General features: G+C 46.2%; 1 protein-coding gene across 3 annotated transcripts in view; it reads left to right on the top strand.

Annotated features, from left to right (window-relative positions):
• Positions 1–279: 279 nt before the first annotated feature.
• Positions 280–17,983, top strand: part of BCAP31 (B cell receptor associated protein 31) — an 86,702-nt gene continuing 68,998 nt past the window's right edge. The window contains exons 1-3 of one of the 3 annotated variants that reach the window (XM_073590925.1): positions 280–416; positions 7,553–7,664; positions 8,723–8,823. In XM_073590925.1, coding sequence (XP_073447026.1) covers positions 7,573–7,664; positions 8,723–8,823 — 193 coding nt within the window. In that variant the 5' untranslated portion in view covers positions 280–416; positions 7,553–7,572. Of the gene's footprint in view, positions 417–1,121; positions 1,337–7,552; positions 7,665–8,722; positions 8,824–17,983 lie in introns of those variants that run through there. The other 2 variants (XM_073590924.1, XM_073590922.1) reach the window with 2 other exon arrangements.

Raw genomic sequence — 17,983 nt, 5'->3', positions numbered from 1 at the left:
AAGGGGAGAGCGAGCGGGCGTTCGGTGGGATGAGACCTGGTCCATGAAGTCTTACTAAAGACAGCCGTGCCTGTGGAATAGAGCACTCACTGACCCTGTGTCTCCACAATTATCATAATGGTAAAGAGTGCGCTCAGCAGGGGCTGCATGTCCTAAACCTGCTTTTATGGCCTACAGAGACTCCGGACTTGTCTCCCATCAAGCACATCTGGGATATCATTGGTTGGTGATTACACAGGAGCTGCCAGCAGCGGATCTTGATGATTTACCAGAGTGCATTCAGCGGCAGAACCTTCCATAGACGTCCACTGAAAATCTTTCCACTTTTCCACCACTTACAGATCAGTAACATTTCTATCCATCCCGTGATCTCTACAACTCTAAGGCCGGGGTCACACTAACCAACGCAAAATACGGTCAGTATTTTACATGCGTAATACGGATGAATGTCCCCTAAACAGTGCTCCGTATGTCATCTGTATGGCGAGATTTTCTTGCAGGCTTGCAAACTGGACATATAATGGAGCTCTATGACAGGTTTTATAACACAAACCAAAGAATAGATATAGACACATAGAATGCATATATATATATGTATTCTATGTGTCTATATCTATTCTTTCTTTATTAAACCTGTCAGTGTGATTTTACTGTATCGCGCACTGAATTGCCGGCTTTGCTAAAAGACACCGGGTGCGTATTTCTCGCAAGTCACATGTGTGGTCCGTGTGTAATCCGTATTTTTTGCGCACCCATAGACTTGCATTGGCGTACTACGGGCGTAGTACGCTGACAATCGCAGCATGCTGCGAGTGGCACGGAGCGTAGGATACTGAGGAGAAATATACGGCTGGTGCGAGGGACCCCATAGAGAATCATTGGTCCGTGTCTAATGCGTGCTTTTAGCGCCTCTCACTCGCCCGTATTCCTCGCCAGTGTGACCCCGGCCTAAGACGTGTCCTAGCTTCTTTTGTGTGGGTGGAATATAAATAACTAAAACACTGTGGTTAACAATCCTGTAATCGGTCACAGGTCATAGTCTATAATCAGATAACCATGGGCCTGAGAGTGATAATACACTGCAGACTCTGCAGCCATCACTGCTGCTCTACTACTAACACTGAATGCAGTGCTACAAAGAGAACAATAAAGTTTGTTGTGATTAAAAAAAAACAAAAAACCGTCTATACATTCCAAGCCTCGTTGTGAGACTGCTGCGCTGGACTGCAAACCGGAAACAGGAAGTGCTGGTGTCACGCGTCAGGTGAGGAGATTACAAGTAGTTGCTTCTGTGACAGAGAGAAGCAGTGACTGCGGAGCGTGCAGCTTTGTCACGGTGAGCGTGGGGTGGCGTGTTATATTCCCGGGCGGGAGTGTTGGGGAACGAGTTAACCCTGTATTAACCAGTGTGATATAATATCATGTATGTATGCATGGCAGGGCAGCCATGGTGTAAAGGGGGAGGTTCTGCATTTATGTATTTGATAGTTTATCTTGCCTAATACCTCTTAAAGGGGAAGTCCTTCAGACTCCTTGATACAGTATTATAGTGAATGGCCACGACAACTGCAGCGCCTTTATGGGGCATAGGGGGTGTTTGAATGTGGATCCCCTCTATGGTGTCATGTTCCCTAACAGAACATTCTGAAAGGGGTATTTTCAACATAGGAGACTATATATTACACACACACAAACACCACACCCTCACCATATCTCCTGTGGATATACCTTAAATGTCTAGGGACCACTTACATGTAAGTTGGCCGATACTAGACATACCATTGGTGCACTGGAACTAGAGCGAGTACAGAGGAGGGCAACAAAATTAATAAAGGGGATGGGGGAACTACAATACCCAGAGAGATTAGCAAAATTAGGATTATTTAGTCTATAATAATAATACATTTTATTTTTATAGCGCCGACATATTCCGCAGCACTTTACATTTCAGAGGGGATTTGTACAGACAATAGACATTACATCATAACAATAATCACATACAGTAGATTATAACAAATACCAAGAGGAAAGAGGGCCCTGCTCGCAAGCTTACAATTTATGAGGAAAGAGGTAGACACGAAAGGTGGGTGGTAACAGTTGCCCTGATTGTATGGACCAGCCATAATGTTAAGTGTGTAACAGTACAGACACAGAGGGCTAATGGATGCATAAAGCATGTGGGAACATGATGCGGGAAATCAGGTTATGGTAAAACTTTTGGCTGTGCCACACAGGGATAGATTAGGTTAATGTGTTGAGGCGATAGGCCAGTCTGAATAAATGCGTTTTCAGGGCACGCTTAAAATTGTGGGGATTGGGGACTAATCGTATTGACCTGGGAAGTGCAATAGTCTAGAAAAAAGAAGACTGTGGGGCGATCTAATAACCATGTATAATAAAGGGGACAATACAAATATCTCTCCGAGGATCTGTTTATACCAAGGAAGGTGACAGTCACAAGGGGGCATTCTCTGCGTCTGGAGGAGAGAAGGTTTTTCCACCAACATAGAAGAGGATTCTTTACTGTTAGGGCAGTGAGAATGTGGAATTCCTTGCCTGAGGAGGTGGTGATGGCGAACTCAGTCGAGGGGTTCAAGAGAGGCCTGGATGTCTTCCTGGGCGTAACAATATTGTATATTGCAGTGATTAGGTTCTTTAGAAGGACATAGATCTGGGAATATAGGCTGAACTGGATGGACAAATGTCTTTTTTTTTTTTTTTTTTTTGGCCTTGCTAACTGTTACTATGTACAAGCAGTGCTGCAGTTCAAGGGGCTACTACCACCTTCAAAGCAGCAGGCTGCTTCTGTCACAGGCGCATTGTCATAAACTATTAGACTGCAATGGGCCCGTATACTGTGCTGCCTTCTTCTGCCTCGATAAACCGATAATGTCAATGGACAGTTTTGTTCTCTGGGAGATAAAACGCTGCAAGAGGTTTTTTTGGTGACAAGTATTCTATTCTATTCTTTCCTTGTTAAAAACAAATGATGGTATGTTGATGGGGAATCTGTGATAAGTGGGCATCTTCTCGATTAAAGAAGGTTTAATCATCACAGATGCACATTCTTTGCTGTAAGAGCAGTGAGGCTGTGCCCATGGCGTGGGGTGCCTTCCTCTGGATCACCATGTTAGGCTATAGATTGAACCTGATAGGACTTCAGTCTACCTTTAACCTGAATAGGACTCTATAAGCACAGGATGATTGTTCAAACTATGATCCAATACGGGGAAAAAGGGGATGGAGAGCCAGCTCACCACATCGTTGCATCATCAATCCTGCTGAGAAACACGCACGGAGAAGCCGGGGATCCGGCTGTGTGTGAAGAACCAGAAAGGAAATCCAGCTTGGTAGCAGGTTCACAAATATAAAATCCAGAATTTATTGTAGAAAATATAAAAACACAGTGAAAGGTGATTCCAACCAATGTGAATGAAAACCAATGCATTTCAGCTCATACGAGCCTTATTCATGGTTGTCGCAATATGTAAATGATTGGTCCCGCCATGAAGCAGTGAGCGCCTGTGGTTGGTTTGAACAGTCATTCTGTGCTGACAGTCCCTTTTAAAATATATGAAACTGGGAACAATAGCTGTCAGCTCGAATGTTTGGGCCCAACTGCTACTAGGTGTGTCTGGCAACAGATTGAAAGGGTTTTCTCCCAGGATAAGAAAGACATTGCTGCTCTCTTCTAGAAACAATGCCACCTCTGAATGGCCATGTGCAGTGTCCATTATTGCCACCCAGCCTCATTGAAGTGAATACAACACAGCTACAATACTGAACACAACTCGTGTGGCAGGGCTGGTGCGGTCTGTACAAAGGCAGCTTTGATTTTTAAATCCTAATCCTGGACAATCCTTTAAAAATGTGAATAAATCCTTTTAAAGGTTCATTGGGGGGGGGGAAAGATCATCATAAGGACTGGATGTTGAAACCCCAGACAGTCAGCTGATCTCATTGGAGGAAGTTTCGTTCCTTTACACTTTCGAATAGTATTACATGGAAGCTATTGAGATTGATGGATGACCACAATGTTCTGAGCCTGTCAGAATTGTTGCTGTATCTTATAGGGGGTGGAGTGTTTTAGTGAGGGAGCCCCCTCTCTGATGTCTGGGTGTCTTAATAGGACTTATAGACAACAGACATCCTTATAGGACGTGAGAATTAGTTATTGCTAATACTGGACCTTTACCTGATGTTTGTGAAAGTGATGGGCATTTTATATCAGTAATCACACAGAACATGGAGCCCATCAATCATCACTGAGAGGGGAGGAAGGGGCATTCTCCGTCAATGTATCAGACACAAACTTTTGGGATAATTCATTTTTTTTCTTAAGTTTTCTGGTTACAAAAAGTTGCAATGTATTGCACAAACCATTTACCGTATTTGCCAACCCCGCGTATCTTTTTTTTTTTTTTTTAATCTTTTTATGTCGGGGCTTGTCAGGGTGTCAGACTGATAGATTCGCGTAACTTGGTGTTAAGTATAGCAGAACTTTTCCTCCAGCCCATTGGTAAAATTAATTATTTGTGGTGGCTTGCAAACCCTTCTGCCCCCTCCTGTTATCAGAAGCCTGGTGACTAGATTCTTCCATGGGCGATATCCCCACAAGAGGGGGGCAGGGCGGCATCCTTACATCTGTTTAATAGTCCATGTCGCACAGTATTATCAGTACTGGGTCCTGTGATCTGTTCAAGCTTGTTATGCAACTTGCTTGGGCTGCACCCTTATTTATTTATTTATTTTTTTTTTTTTAACCACAACGGTTTCTGGTATGTCCGCCAGTCGTGGCAGATAACTAGTTTATGGGTTGCAGGTGCTGAGACCCCCATAACATGTTTCCATTTTACCTTGCTTTAAGGGAAGACCTGGGCACGGGGACCACCTGCCAAGCACCAGGGTCTGCTCTTTTGGATTTAAAAATAAAATCTATCACAGCCATAGCGTCATTTGGGCAGCGGTTGGGGCATGCTAGTGAGCCGCAGTTTGGAAATCGTTGCGGTGACAAATATTGATGTGAAATTCCTTCCCTGGGTTCTCAGTCTGATCTGTAACCCCTGTTAAGGTACTGTCACACTTGGCGATGTACCAGCGATCCCGACCAGCGACATGACGCGGTCAGGATCGCTGGTGCATCGCTAAGTGGTCGCTAGTGAGCTGCCACACAGGCAGATCTCACCAGCGACATCGCTGGGGACGGGGGTCGCTACTTACCTGTCACACTAGGCGATCCTGCGTCCTCCCGCCCGACTCCACGCTCGTCTCTCCACAGGAAGCGCCGCAGGAAGCTGACGATGAGAAACGGTCCTAAACGTTCTCGCGCGATCAGCGATAACCAGCGGGGGAGCGGGTCGTAGGTAAGTATCAGACATAGCGATGTCGCTAGCAATATCGCTATAACGTCACAAGTTATAGCGATATTGCTAGCGATATCGCTTAGTGTGACAGTACCTTTACACTGTGACTAGATTGCATGAGGTTTTTAGTCATTTTGACTGCTTCAATCTTCCTCTCATTAATGATTTGTTAGTGATTGGTGCTGCTATCTGTCAGACATCTGCGAGCCGCACTTCAGACTTTGTCAAAGCATGAGCTGATATTTTGCTTTCCAAGATCTGGCCACCTTTCTTGTGTGCAACTCTTCTAAACATCTATGTGAAGCTTATATATATATTAGTAAATTTCTGCATTGTGATGTTCCTCTGTTATTACTCCTGGAAATTTATTCTGTCAACTGGGAAGCTGCCATTGTCAATCACAGAAACATTGTCCCATCCGGGCTGACGTGTGACGAAGTACAATGGTAATACCTAAGGAACGACAACACAGAGAGAAAAGGCGCTGCAGTACTCTTATCATGGGGAATGCAAATATTTAGTAATAATTACATGCTATGAGAACGGCGCTGGCATTGTGCCAGCCTTGGATGGGATGTAGCACCTTTGCCAGCAGTGCTGCAATGCCTTGTGACAGCAATGCAATCCATCACACCATCAAGTCTGTATAAAGCTCAGATATTTCTACATCCTCTGTTTTTTCTCAGTGTTTTGTCATATCATTCAGACAGGCAGTGAACTTCTTCCTTTTTTTTTTTTTTTTTTTTTTCCCCTTCTTGTCAAACGGTGCCACCAATTGTGCACAGGTTGAGTTTGGTTATTTTATTTTTTAGCATTTGTTTTTCGTTCAGCAGCCTTGTAGTGTGATGCACACGATCCTGAAGTGGCAGCGCTTTGGATGCAACGAATATATGCTGCATCCAAAGCGCTGCCGTCTATTGAACGCAGGTTAATCTGCTTGTGATCACTGAACCGTGTGGATTCACTGCATCCAATACGTTTTATAGGTGACATCTCTCTTATGGAAACTAGCATCTCCACAAAAGAAATTGACATGTTGCAGTCTAAAGAGACGCACCGCATGTCCATCTCCGCAGGTAAGCCAGATGAGTCTGTGGAGGCATAGTGGGCATGGGATTTCTTAAAATCCCATCCACTATGCTATAACATTTGGACGCTCTAAAAATACGCAGTGTCTAACCCGCGGCTTTTACTGATTTTGTGCACATACCCTAAGAATTATAAGCCGGCAACATGATTTTAATTACAACAGGTTCCTACCTACACATAAATAGAGGCTTTACTGAGAGAGGTATACACTTTTAAACAGGAATTCAGATATCAGCCTAAGGGCTCATACTAACATGCGAGAAACTCAGACGAGTCTCTCACGTTAATACCCAGCACTGCCGCCGGCACTTGGATGGAAGCATTCAGCTGCATGTATTTCTTTGCAGCTGAATGTGCCGCTGCATGTATTGCTATGCGGCTGCACGCTCCGATCTGAGTGCCGGGTATTAACATGCGAGACTCATCAGAGTTTCTTGCATGTGTGATCCCAGCTTAAGAGAAGTATTCACATTGATAGGGACCCATCAGTTTTTGAGACCACCTTGACGTTGGTTGATGGGCAGGCATGACATGGCCAAATTATGTGCAAAGCGTCTTATTTATTTTTTTTCTAATCTTCAGAAGCCGTATAGCTATTCATATTTCATATATTTTCATATATTTCACCTTGACATGATTTAGCACGATAGAGTGCAACTTTTTTTTGTATTTTTTTGTATATTGTATATGGAGGTAGCTGCTCCTAAGTTTGCACCTATTCACACTAGCTTGGAAGTGCCAGTGAGTCTTTTGTTTATAATTATTTACACAAGAGGTTTGGCTACCTGTGATTTGTGAAGCTCTATATAAGAGGATAGCTTCAAATTCACCACTAGGTGGCTAGCAATGAAACAATACTAAAAATCTGAAGATGTCTATCAATATGCGTTGTGCTGCTTTTTCTCTCCCTCCCCATGTGGGGCGCTGCGCCCTCGGCCTTGTGCGGGGCACCCTATTCAGGCAGCATGTCAGTTGACCAGAGATCTCATTTGCAAAACAAATGCCGCTCATCTGTTTTTCCTGTTTTGTATGTGGCGGCAGTAAAGAGGGTAATATCCTCAGGTGTACTTTGAAGTGACTTTCTGAACTTTTCTTCTTAGGTGATTGCAGTGGGTGAGCCATGAGTCTCCAGTGGACGGCGGTGGCCGGCTTCCTATATGCCGAGGTGTTTTTGGTCTTGCTGCTTTGCATTCCTTTTATTTCACCCACAAGGTAACTATAACTTCTAACTAATCACCTTATTATTAAAATGTCTCTCTCCCTTTTTTTTTTTTTTTTTTTCCCCTTTCTTTCTTTGTCTTTCTCATACCTCCTTTTTTCAGCTTTGAGCAAATTGATTCCCCTGACTCAATTTAGCAGCCAGCTCGGTTTTGGATCAGAGTCCTCTGAATTGTCTCCTACCTTGCTCTTCTTTTGATTAACATTCCTGGCGTGATGTCATGTGCGTCATACTGCAATGATGACCTCACACCAGGGCGGGGATGCCATCAGGTGAAAGGTGGCTCTCAAAACTGCTGTACGATGGCCACAGGATACTGACCTAAACACTAGACCAGGTCCTGCAATTAAATTTGCACCATCTTTACTACTTTTTGTCTATATTCACATGTTGCATTTTTTATGCAAATTTTAGGCTGTGTTTTACAGTACCAGCAAAACTGTGAGACTTCAGAAATTTCATGCTTGCACTTTTTTTTTTTTTTTTTTTTTTTTTTTTTTTTTTCCTGATCGATTTGGAAAACTGCTGCAGTTTTTGGAAACTGCAACATGTCGCGTCTTTCAATGTTTTTGCAGCGTTTTTTTTCTCTCCCATAGAAAGTAATGGGTAAGTGCAAAAACGCAGCAAAAAACGGTGTCAGGTTTTGCTGCGTTTTTGGTGCAAAACCTTAAGGAAGGTGCGTCAGGATTTTTTGGGAGTAACTAAACTGTATCAGCATGCACAAGAGAACAAAAATGCTGCAAACCTGCAGCTAAAAACTGGCAAGAGAGCAGGTTTTGCATATGTTAAAAAAAAACAACAAACAAACAGAAAAAAAACCTGCAGCGTGTGAACGTAGCCTTAAAGATCATCAGACTCTTCTTCTGAAATATGCTGTGCTTCTTTCATTACCCTGTCCTATATTGTCCAATCTGTGATCTCTCCTTTCTCTGCTCACATCTTCTGTTTCTGATGCTGGCCCCAATCAGTCTAGTATACAGGTGATCATGGTGGGTCTAGAAGCTGGATATACCACTACAATATTACACATGGCAACTTTACTTTTTTATAGATGGCAGAAAATCTTCAAATCTCGCCTGGTGCAGCTGGCAGTAACTTATGGGAATACTTTCTTTGTGGTCCTGATAGTGATACTTTTGCTTCTACTGTTAGGTAAGTGTTATATTGCTGCTAAAATTATTACACTATTTTAAAGGGTTATTCCGGGCCGCGTTATCACCTATCCCACCAATCATTAGGACCCCGGTCCTCGTTCTTCTCTGGCTAAGTGACCTTGTTCAGACTAAGGGTACCGTTGCACCTAGCGATGCACCAGCGATCCCGACTAGCGATATGACGCGGTCAGGATCGCTGGTGCATCGCTAGGTGGTCGCTAGTGAGCTGCCACACAGGCAGATCTCACCAGCAACATCGCTGGGGACGGGGATCGCTACTTACCTGTCAGACGCAGCGATCCTGCGTCCTCCCGCCCGGCTCCATGCGTCGCTCGTCGTCTCAGCAGGAAGCGGCCGCCGAGGAATGATCCAGGAGCTTCTCGCGCGATCAGCGATAACCAGCGGGGGAGACGGTCGGAGGTAAGTATCAGACACAGCGATATCGCTAGCAATATCGCTATAACGTCACAAAATCGGTGACTTTACAGCGATATTGCTAGCGATATCGCAGTGTGTAACGGGGACTTAAGTTGAATGGAGCAGAAGGACTCAGGACCTTATGCAAAGTCTGTGATGCTGAAGATATGTAGAAAACCAAGAGCTGCACTCAATTATCTTCATCCTTACCAGAAACTTACACAGATCGTCTGAGCGCATGCATGATCTTCAGCTCCATACTACTTCTAGGGGGAACCAGAAGAAGATTGGGGGAGACCACAGGAGCTGACAGCAATCTGACAGTTTCCTGCAATCCAGTTGATGCTTGGACCAGAATAACCCCTCAGAGTTCATCTTTTAGAGGGGACACATGTCCATGTAAGTCGTCATAATTGGGCACGGGCAGCATAAGTTCTTTGTGACCCTTTTTGCTGCAGCCAATATTTTTCTTTCCTTACACCCTGACAGCACTGCTGAAAGGCACAGCGGCAATTAAGGTGTTAATCAGCAGCCATCAGGGTTAGCTTGGTTGCTGCTGCTAGAGGCAGATGCTCGCTGTATAAGGGTATGTTCCCATGGTCAGGAAATGGCTCAGTATTTGCTTAGAATTTGATGCAGGTGAAATCTGCATCTGAGGTCACTGACAGGTCATCTGTGTTTCTGATGCGTTTTTTCTGCATGCGTTTTTGATGCGTTGTTTTTTTCATTGCATGCGTTCTTTTTTGTCACTTGAAATAAAGCTAATTGAAAGTTGGCTTAAGTGGGAAGGAAAAAAAAGTGATTTCTTGTTTGCAGATATATTGGGGTATGTTTCCATGGTCAGTAAACGTGGCAGGTTGGGAGCTGCATACATCTGTAATGTCCAATCTGCAGCATCCAGCTGTTACAGCATAGTGGATGGGATTTCAAGAAATCCCATGCCCACTATGCGTGCACCGATGCCCGCGGCTCACCCGCAGAGATGGACATGCGGTGCGTCTTTCCAGACGCAGCATGTCAATATATGTAGCTGCATAAATTACCCATACACAATCATTAAATGCGGTAAAACCGCATTATCTTCCTAGTCACATGTGTATTAAGTGCGGGAATGCAGCTTACTACACATGTATACTAATTTAAATAATGTTGAATCTTGTGACTCAGTGGCAAGTACACGACACAAGGTGGAGGAAAGCAAAGAGAGGTCCCTTCCTTTTTAATTTAAAAAAAAAAAAAAAAAAAATGGCTTGGGGTCCCCATATATTTGTTAACCAGCCGGAGTAAAGCAGACTACTGGGACTGATACTTCAGACTGGTAAGGATGCAATATCCCTGAATCTTACCAGCCTGATGATACCAGGCCGCAGCATTCTGCTTTCCTTGGATCGTTAGCAAAAATATTGGAATCCCCTCCAAAAAGAAATAGCGTGGGGGCCCCCTAACTTTGTTAAAAAGCAGACAGCTGCGGCCTGGTATTCTTAGACTGGTGAGGCCCATGGATTTTGGCCCTCACCAGCCTCAAAATAGCAGCCCACAGCCACCCCACAATTGGCACATCGAAAGATGCGCCAATTGTGGCACTTTACCCGGCTCTTCCCACTTGCCCTGTAGCGGTGGCAAGTGGGGTTTATATTTGTGGGGTTGATGTCACCTTTGTATTGTCCGGTGACATCAAGCACACAGCTTAGTATTGGAGAGACGTCTATAATAAGACACCTATCCATTACTAATCTTATAGTTACATGGTAAATAAAGACAGTGCCAGAATAAAGTCTTTTAATTGAAATAATCACACAGACTCCTTTAATAGATCTTGATTAAACCATACTTACTGCATCGCCTATTCCACCGATGCCCTCGTTCTGCTGTAAGAGAAATTAAAAGAAGCAACATTATTCCATACCTGTCCACCGAGAAGATATACATACTGTCCCACACGAGTCCAGCTCTGCTACATCTGGATGCCTTTGGCTGAAAAGTGGCTTTATGCCACCACTCAGCCTGACATCCAGACACAGCAGAGCTCAAAGATGATGACTGGAGATGTCCCCGGTAGTCACATGCACTCCAGTTCTCCGTGAGAACTTGGCTAGTGACCGGAGATAACCCCATCCCCGGCGGTCACGTGCACTTCAGTTCTCGTGATCAGCTCGGCTCATTGCGAGAGCTGCAGTGTACACGAACTTCCGGCTGAAATGAGGTACAACATTATGTAAATTAGTAAGTGCTTGGTAAGCTCAGTTCCCGCACTTAATACGCATGTGAGTAAGAAGATAATGTGGTTTTACCGCATCTAATGATAGTGAATGAGTAATTTATGCAGCGGAGACGGAGTGTCTCCACCACATAAATTGACATGCTGTGGTCTGGAAAGACGCGCCGCATGTGCATCTCCGCAGGAAAGCCGGAGGCGTATCAGGACCCATAGTGGAGATGGGATTTCATGAAATCCCATCAACTATGCTGTAACATCTGGCCGCTGCGGGTTTGACGCTGTGGATGTACACAGCGTCCAACTCGCAGTGTTTACGGACCATGGGAACATAATCTAACGCTGCCGGCACCTGCCCGGTATGGTGTGGGTTTATCTCTTGAGCCCACTCCATACACTTGCAGCCTTTACATGACAAAATAGTACATCCTGTAGCACAGGTGTGGGCAGTTTTCCCGAGGGGATACATGAGTGATTGTTGTGGAGGCTAAAATAATAGGCTGAAGTTAATTCTGTTCAATATTAACATATTATAATTATCTATTTTAATATTGTATGACTTAGCATACTTAATTCTGCTCAATATTGACATCCCCTCCTCCACCACTGACTGTTCCTGCATCCACATGATGTGGTGACAGTGAGCAGCAGTGGGCACAGTGTGGCCCATGGACCACTGTTTCAGCCCTTTGGCTTTTTCAGGCTGCAATTTGCCCAGGTCTGATTTAGCGGGAAGAAATGAAAAGTAGGTTTGCCTTTAACGGCCTATAATATGCAAATTGCCTCTTCAGAGAGGAAGAGGACTTGAACTCTATAGCGCCACCTGTTGGTGGTAGCGATTCTAAAGTCACAATCAACCCTTTAACGAGTCTTGTAATATGACTTAGGATAAAAGCCAATTCAGGATCTCAATTTGCAGACACGGTGTTTCAGGCTACTGGCCCTCATCAGTGCAAAGTATGACAACTGATTTGGCTAGGTGAGAGGCTCGACTGAGGTCTAAGGGTTAAGGTTTCTCCTTGTGGAGCGTGACATACCAGCTCTGGCTTGTCAAGCTTATGGCTTATTCGCCGTGCTCCTCTGGGAAAACAATATGCAACGGCCGTCATTAGAGCTGTACATCAGCTCAGTTTATAGGATTGTCTCTATATAAGCTGCCCTGCTGAAATTGTTCCCACGTGCTACATGATATTATTTATGTGCTCTACCTATGAATAAAGTAGAAACAGGGTTTCAGGATGTAAAATTAAATATATGCCATACTGTATACGAAGAATTATGGTGAATGAGGATCCTGCTCTGAGGGTGGGGGGGGGGGGGGCTCTTAAAGTCTACAAGGGAAGGAAACCAAAGTGAGGATAGAAGTGGTTATTGTGGGTGGGTTTTAGGTTGTTTTGAAAGCTGCAAAAATATCGAAGTCAGACTTGTTGGGGTGGCGAGTTCCAGAATGTGTGGGAAGCACGGGAGAAGACTCGGCATTGGTTGTGCGATCAGCATATAAGGAGGTCCTGTACATTAGGTTTGGGATGGTATATGGAGATAATGGTAGAGGTGTATTGGGGGGGGGGAGGGGTTCAGGTTATAGGCAGACTTGTATGTTGTAATGAGAGAAGAGGTGTATGAGTGTCTATTACCCTATAATAACAGGACAAATATCCTCCCACATGCAGCGGTCATTTCTGACATGCTACTTACTGTCTATATAATAACCAGACATCAGTCAGGGATGGATGATGGGGGATGTTAGTCTCTCTAGCACTAGTAGTAATGAGAATAATCAGGGTGTGTTCAGATATGGTATTACTAATACTCATGTGTCTTGCTGCCACTTTTTATCTGTCCTCCATATTCTAATATAGTTTTGTATATTTCTATATCATTTGTGTCAATTGTTGTTTGTTGGAGTTCTTCCTTCCCCCTCTATATTATTTATTGTAACAATTGGCTCTGATTATATGTCCATCTCGGTACATCTGAACAATTTTTTGCTCATATTGAGTTAATAATAATAATGATACTGATTATTATTATATTGAGTTAGAATCCTAATTCATGTTATTTATGTCCTTCATATTTCAATACACTGTTATTTAGATGTCTGTCATATTTTGCTATGTGTTCAGATATGGCAGATTTGCAGTGCAGGCTTCACTCATCAGACCATACCATAGAGACGTGGTGCAGTGTTTTGATCGCATGGAACTTTGCCTAAGCACTCTTTCACATTTCCTGATGTTTCCAGTACCAGAAAAACCAGTCCAGGAGATACATGTACATGTGTGTAATACTTGTGGCAGCCATGTGTCGCATCAGTACCACAAGCACTGGTACTGTTAGCACTGTTCCCTGTTGCTGAAGACATCTCGCGTCATTCTCCCCTTCTTGCGCTCCGATCAGCACTAGCAGGAGACTATGTTGAGAGTTGTATTCAGCTGATAACGGCGAGAGCTATGGCCGGCTGATGGGACTACTACTCCAGTCTGCCTCAACCTGCTGCAGTTAGCAGGCGGCGGCTGATGTGAGTATTCGTCAGTCACTGCCTGCGCTATAAAATTAAAAAAAAAAACCCAGCTTGGGGTTCCCCTGTATTTTCGATAACCAGCCAGGCAATACTGACAACTGTGGGCTGCAACCCTCAGCTATCTGCTTCAGCAAGGCTGCTTATCAAGAATAGAGGGGTCCCCACAGTCTGTGTTGTGTGTTTTTTTTTTTTTTTTTTTTTGAATAAAAAAAAAAAAAAAGCTGGGTTCCCCACACTTTTTCACAACCAGCCAAGCTAAAGCTGACAGCTGGGGGCTTGTATTCTCAGGCTGATAAGGGACCGTGGGTATTGGGACCCCAACAGCCTAAAAATAGCAACCGCCCAGAAAAAGCACATTTAGAAGACGCCTATCCATTACTAATCCTATACTTACATGGTAAGTAAAGAAACATACTATTCAATGTTTATTTAAAAATAGTAAACACAGGTGAGTATAACTCCTAATTCCACTGAATCTCTTGTAAGAAAACAACAATATCCCTCACCTGTCCGATGTTCTGTCCCACATCATAATCCATGTTTGGGGATAAACAGTTTTCAACCTGGACGGTGACAAGATGCAACTGTCTAGGTTGAACATCACTGAGGAATGAGCTGCTGCGAGCGCAGCATCAGTGACCAGCGGTGACATCATCAAGGTTTCTGCCGATCACTGAGGCTGCGTTCCTCGCCAGGCTGAACTGTGGTGACCTCAGCACCATGATAAAAAGTCAGTGTTCACTGCAGATCACCATAATCTGCGGTGAACTCAATGAGCTGAACTTTAACTAAATATGGAAAAGTGTTTTGGTTTTTTTATTTCAAATGACTTTTATTCTGGCTGTGTCTTTATTTACAATATACAGCTATAGGATTAGTAATGGATAGAAATAATTCAGAAAAAAGTATGCAGCACTCACCATGGCAGCTTGAATGAAAAGTCCTTTATTTTATGACTTTCATCTTAGATGGTAAGGTGCGGGGAGAAAGGAGAGAAGACGATGGTTGTTTTGCGTTACCACGCTTCAATGGGTCCAGTTGTCTTAGGGTGGTTTCACATTTGCGTTTAAGGCCGCAGCGTCGGCCTGCGCACGCCACCAATAAAAGCCCCGCCCCCTGCCGTGCCTCCACCAGTAGCTCCGCCTACGGACGCATGACTCTGCATGCGTCCCCTATCTTTAGCACTGGGGACGTAGGCCGTGCGCAGATATGCGTTTGGCGGAGCATGCGTCCTTTTGACGCTGCGCCGAGCGCACCAAATTGCAACCTGTTGCGTTTGGCACTGGTCGGCGCAGCGTCAAAAGGACGCATGCGCCGCCAAACGCATACCTGCGCGTGGCCTGCGTCCCCAGTGCTAAAGATGGGGAACGCATGCAGCGTCATGCACTTGTAGGCGGTGCTACTGGCGGAGGCACGGCAGGGGACGAGGCTTAGCGGCGGCCGTGCGCAGGCCGACGCTGTGGCCTTAAACGCAAATGTGAAACCACCCTTATCGATGCTTCTCCATTACTAATCCGTGGTCTTGATGTTGCCCGAAAATACAAAGGTGACATCAACCCCCCCCAAATATGAACCTCAATTGCGACCGCTATGGGGCAAGTCGGAAAAGCCGAGCAAAGTTCCGGATTTGGTGCATCGAATAGATGCTCCTTTTCTGTGCGGCTGCAGGCTGCTATTTTTAGTCTACGAGGGTCAATATTTATGGACCCTTACTAGCCTGGGAATACCAGCTCCCAGCTGTCTGCCTTTGCAAGGCTGTTGTTTTTTTTTTTTTTTGTATTTAAATTAAAAAAAAAAAAAAAAAAAAGGGACCCCTCTATTCTTGATAATCAGCCCTTAGCTGTCATTTTTGCCTGGCGGGTTATCAAAAATTTAGGGGAACCCACACCAATTTTTTTATTTACAGCGCAGGTGGCTGATGAATACTGCCATCAGCTGGCACCTGCTCTCGCAGTTATCGGTTGAATATAACTCTCACCATTGTCCCCTTGTTGCGCTGATCGCCAGCAGAGCAGAGGAGAAAGATGAGAGCAGTCTTTGGCACCTGGGGCCGGTGAACAGCGCAAACAGTACTGCTGCTTCCCAGGCTCCAGTAAGTGACCCATGGGTGTAATCTGTGTGTGGGACGTTTCTCGTTCACCTTATTGGGGGACACAGAGACCATGGGTGTATGCTGCTGCCACTAGGAGGCTGACACTATGCACAAAAAAAGGTTAGCCCCTCCTCCGCCGTATACACCCCACCGACCGGCAGGAAGTTCCTCAGTTTAGCTTAGTGTCAGTAGGAGGTGGACACGGGTCTTTGATTAGACCGATATCTACCTCGATGTGCGTCGTTTCTTTTCAGGTTTTTCCGGAGGGATACAGTGTGAATAGTCACATCTGTAGTCCCACAAAGAGACTATGAGTACGGCGTGTACTGCCACCCCGTATCCTCATAAGTCTACAGCAGGACTAAGACCCCTAACATGGATGTGGCGTTCCAGATGGTCCTCGCTCCCCGTCTCCCACCCACTCGCCTACCAGAGCCGGTCGGTCGGTTGAGGCGCAGGATACTCTCCTTGAAACAGTACGCTGGATGAAACGGATCAGGAGGGTAAGTATGAGACCTGAGTCCCATTCTCCCCTGCGGGTTCCACGCCAGGCCACTCCATGGATTCTTCGGCAGCGGTCGCTGTGACAGTGCTGCGACGCCTCCGCGTCGCCTCCTGGCGGCCGCTGCAGCTATTTAGGCCCTGGCTGGTTATCGGACAGCTCTTCCCCCCCCCCTCTGCCGGGTCCTAGCTGTCCTCAGTAGCAGCCACCGCGGCGGTTCTGCGACGCCTCCGCGCCGCCCTGTGCTGACAGGCGGCCGCCTCTTCTAATCCAGGCCCCGGCTTCATCTGGGGCCTTGTCCGGCGTCGCGGCCACTCCCCCCTTCTCCATTCTCGGGCGGGCTTCCCTCCCGCCCGCTCTAAGCCCGCCCACGGCCTTCTCCCCTCAGGTTGAGCGTCCCGGAGGCGGCGCCGTCCCTCCCACCCTACCATCTTAGCGGGCGGCACCATTTTTATCATCGGCGCCTAGCCCCGCCTACCTCCCTCCTCTGCATCTGCAGGAAAGCGCGCGCTTCCTGCTCGGCTCCTCTCTGGCTGCCGCCATTTTCGCAGCCTGTCAGCCGGACGCTGTTCCCTCAGCCGTGCCCCTGCAAGCCGGACGAACCGTGCATCTCCATTTATTGGAAGCTGCGATAGGACACCGGACCGTGAGTAGCTCTGCATACTGCAGACTGACACCCTCCTCTGCCTCCTGTCCCCCAACCTTCCGGCAAGGCTTCAGTGACTGTCCGTCAGTATGTCTAATTCTAAGTCTGACCGCGCTCGTCCCCCTGCCTCCTCTGGCACCTTAGTCAAGTACTTTGCGTGCTCTTCTTGCAATCGCAAGCTTCCCTCAGGTCAGTCCACTCCCCTCTGCCTGGACTGTAGCAATCCAATCCAGCCCGGCGCCGCTCAGGAGCCATCCATAGCCCCAGTGGTGAGTGAGCCCCCCATGCCGGGCTGGGCCTCCTCTCTATCACAGTCAGTGGCAGACCTCACCAAGGTGTCTCAGTCCCTAGTAGCCGTTCTGGACAAGTTGCCCTTGGGAGCTTCGGCGGGACCCAGCACGTCTCAGGACGTCCCATCTGAGCCAGCCAGCGGCGGTCGCAAGAGGCCCAGGCAGGACCTCCAGGCGGAGTCCTCCCCTCGTCCTACCTCACCCCATAGTCCCCAGCAGTCTCCCTCTCGGGCCTCCTCTCCCGAGTCAGGCGAAGCGCTTTCGGAATCGGAAGGGGTCTTAGAGCTGGATTCGGACCAGGATGCGAACATGAAGGTTACGGTGCAAAACCTCATTGCTGCGATTCACCATACCTTTGACATCGCTGACGCCCCTGCGAAATCCTCAGATCAGGAGGTTTCGTTCAGACGGGCGGAAACACCATCCAGGGTGTTTCCCTTCCATTCTGAGTTTGGAAAGATTTTTACAAAGGAGA

This window comes from Dendrobates tinctorius, unplaced genomic scaffold (genome assembly GCF_039654945.1).
Source record: "Dendrobates tinctorius isolate UK_male_01 unplaced genomic scaffold, ASM3965494v1 ptg000120l, whole genome shotgun sequence".
Taxonomy (NCBI): Eukaryota; Metazoa; Chordata; class Amphibia; order Anura; family Dendrobatidae; genus Dendrobates; species Dendrobates tinctorius.
Note: the sequence above shows the minus strand (reverse complement) of the source record. Positions and strands in the feature narration are given on the sequence as shown.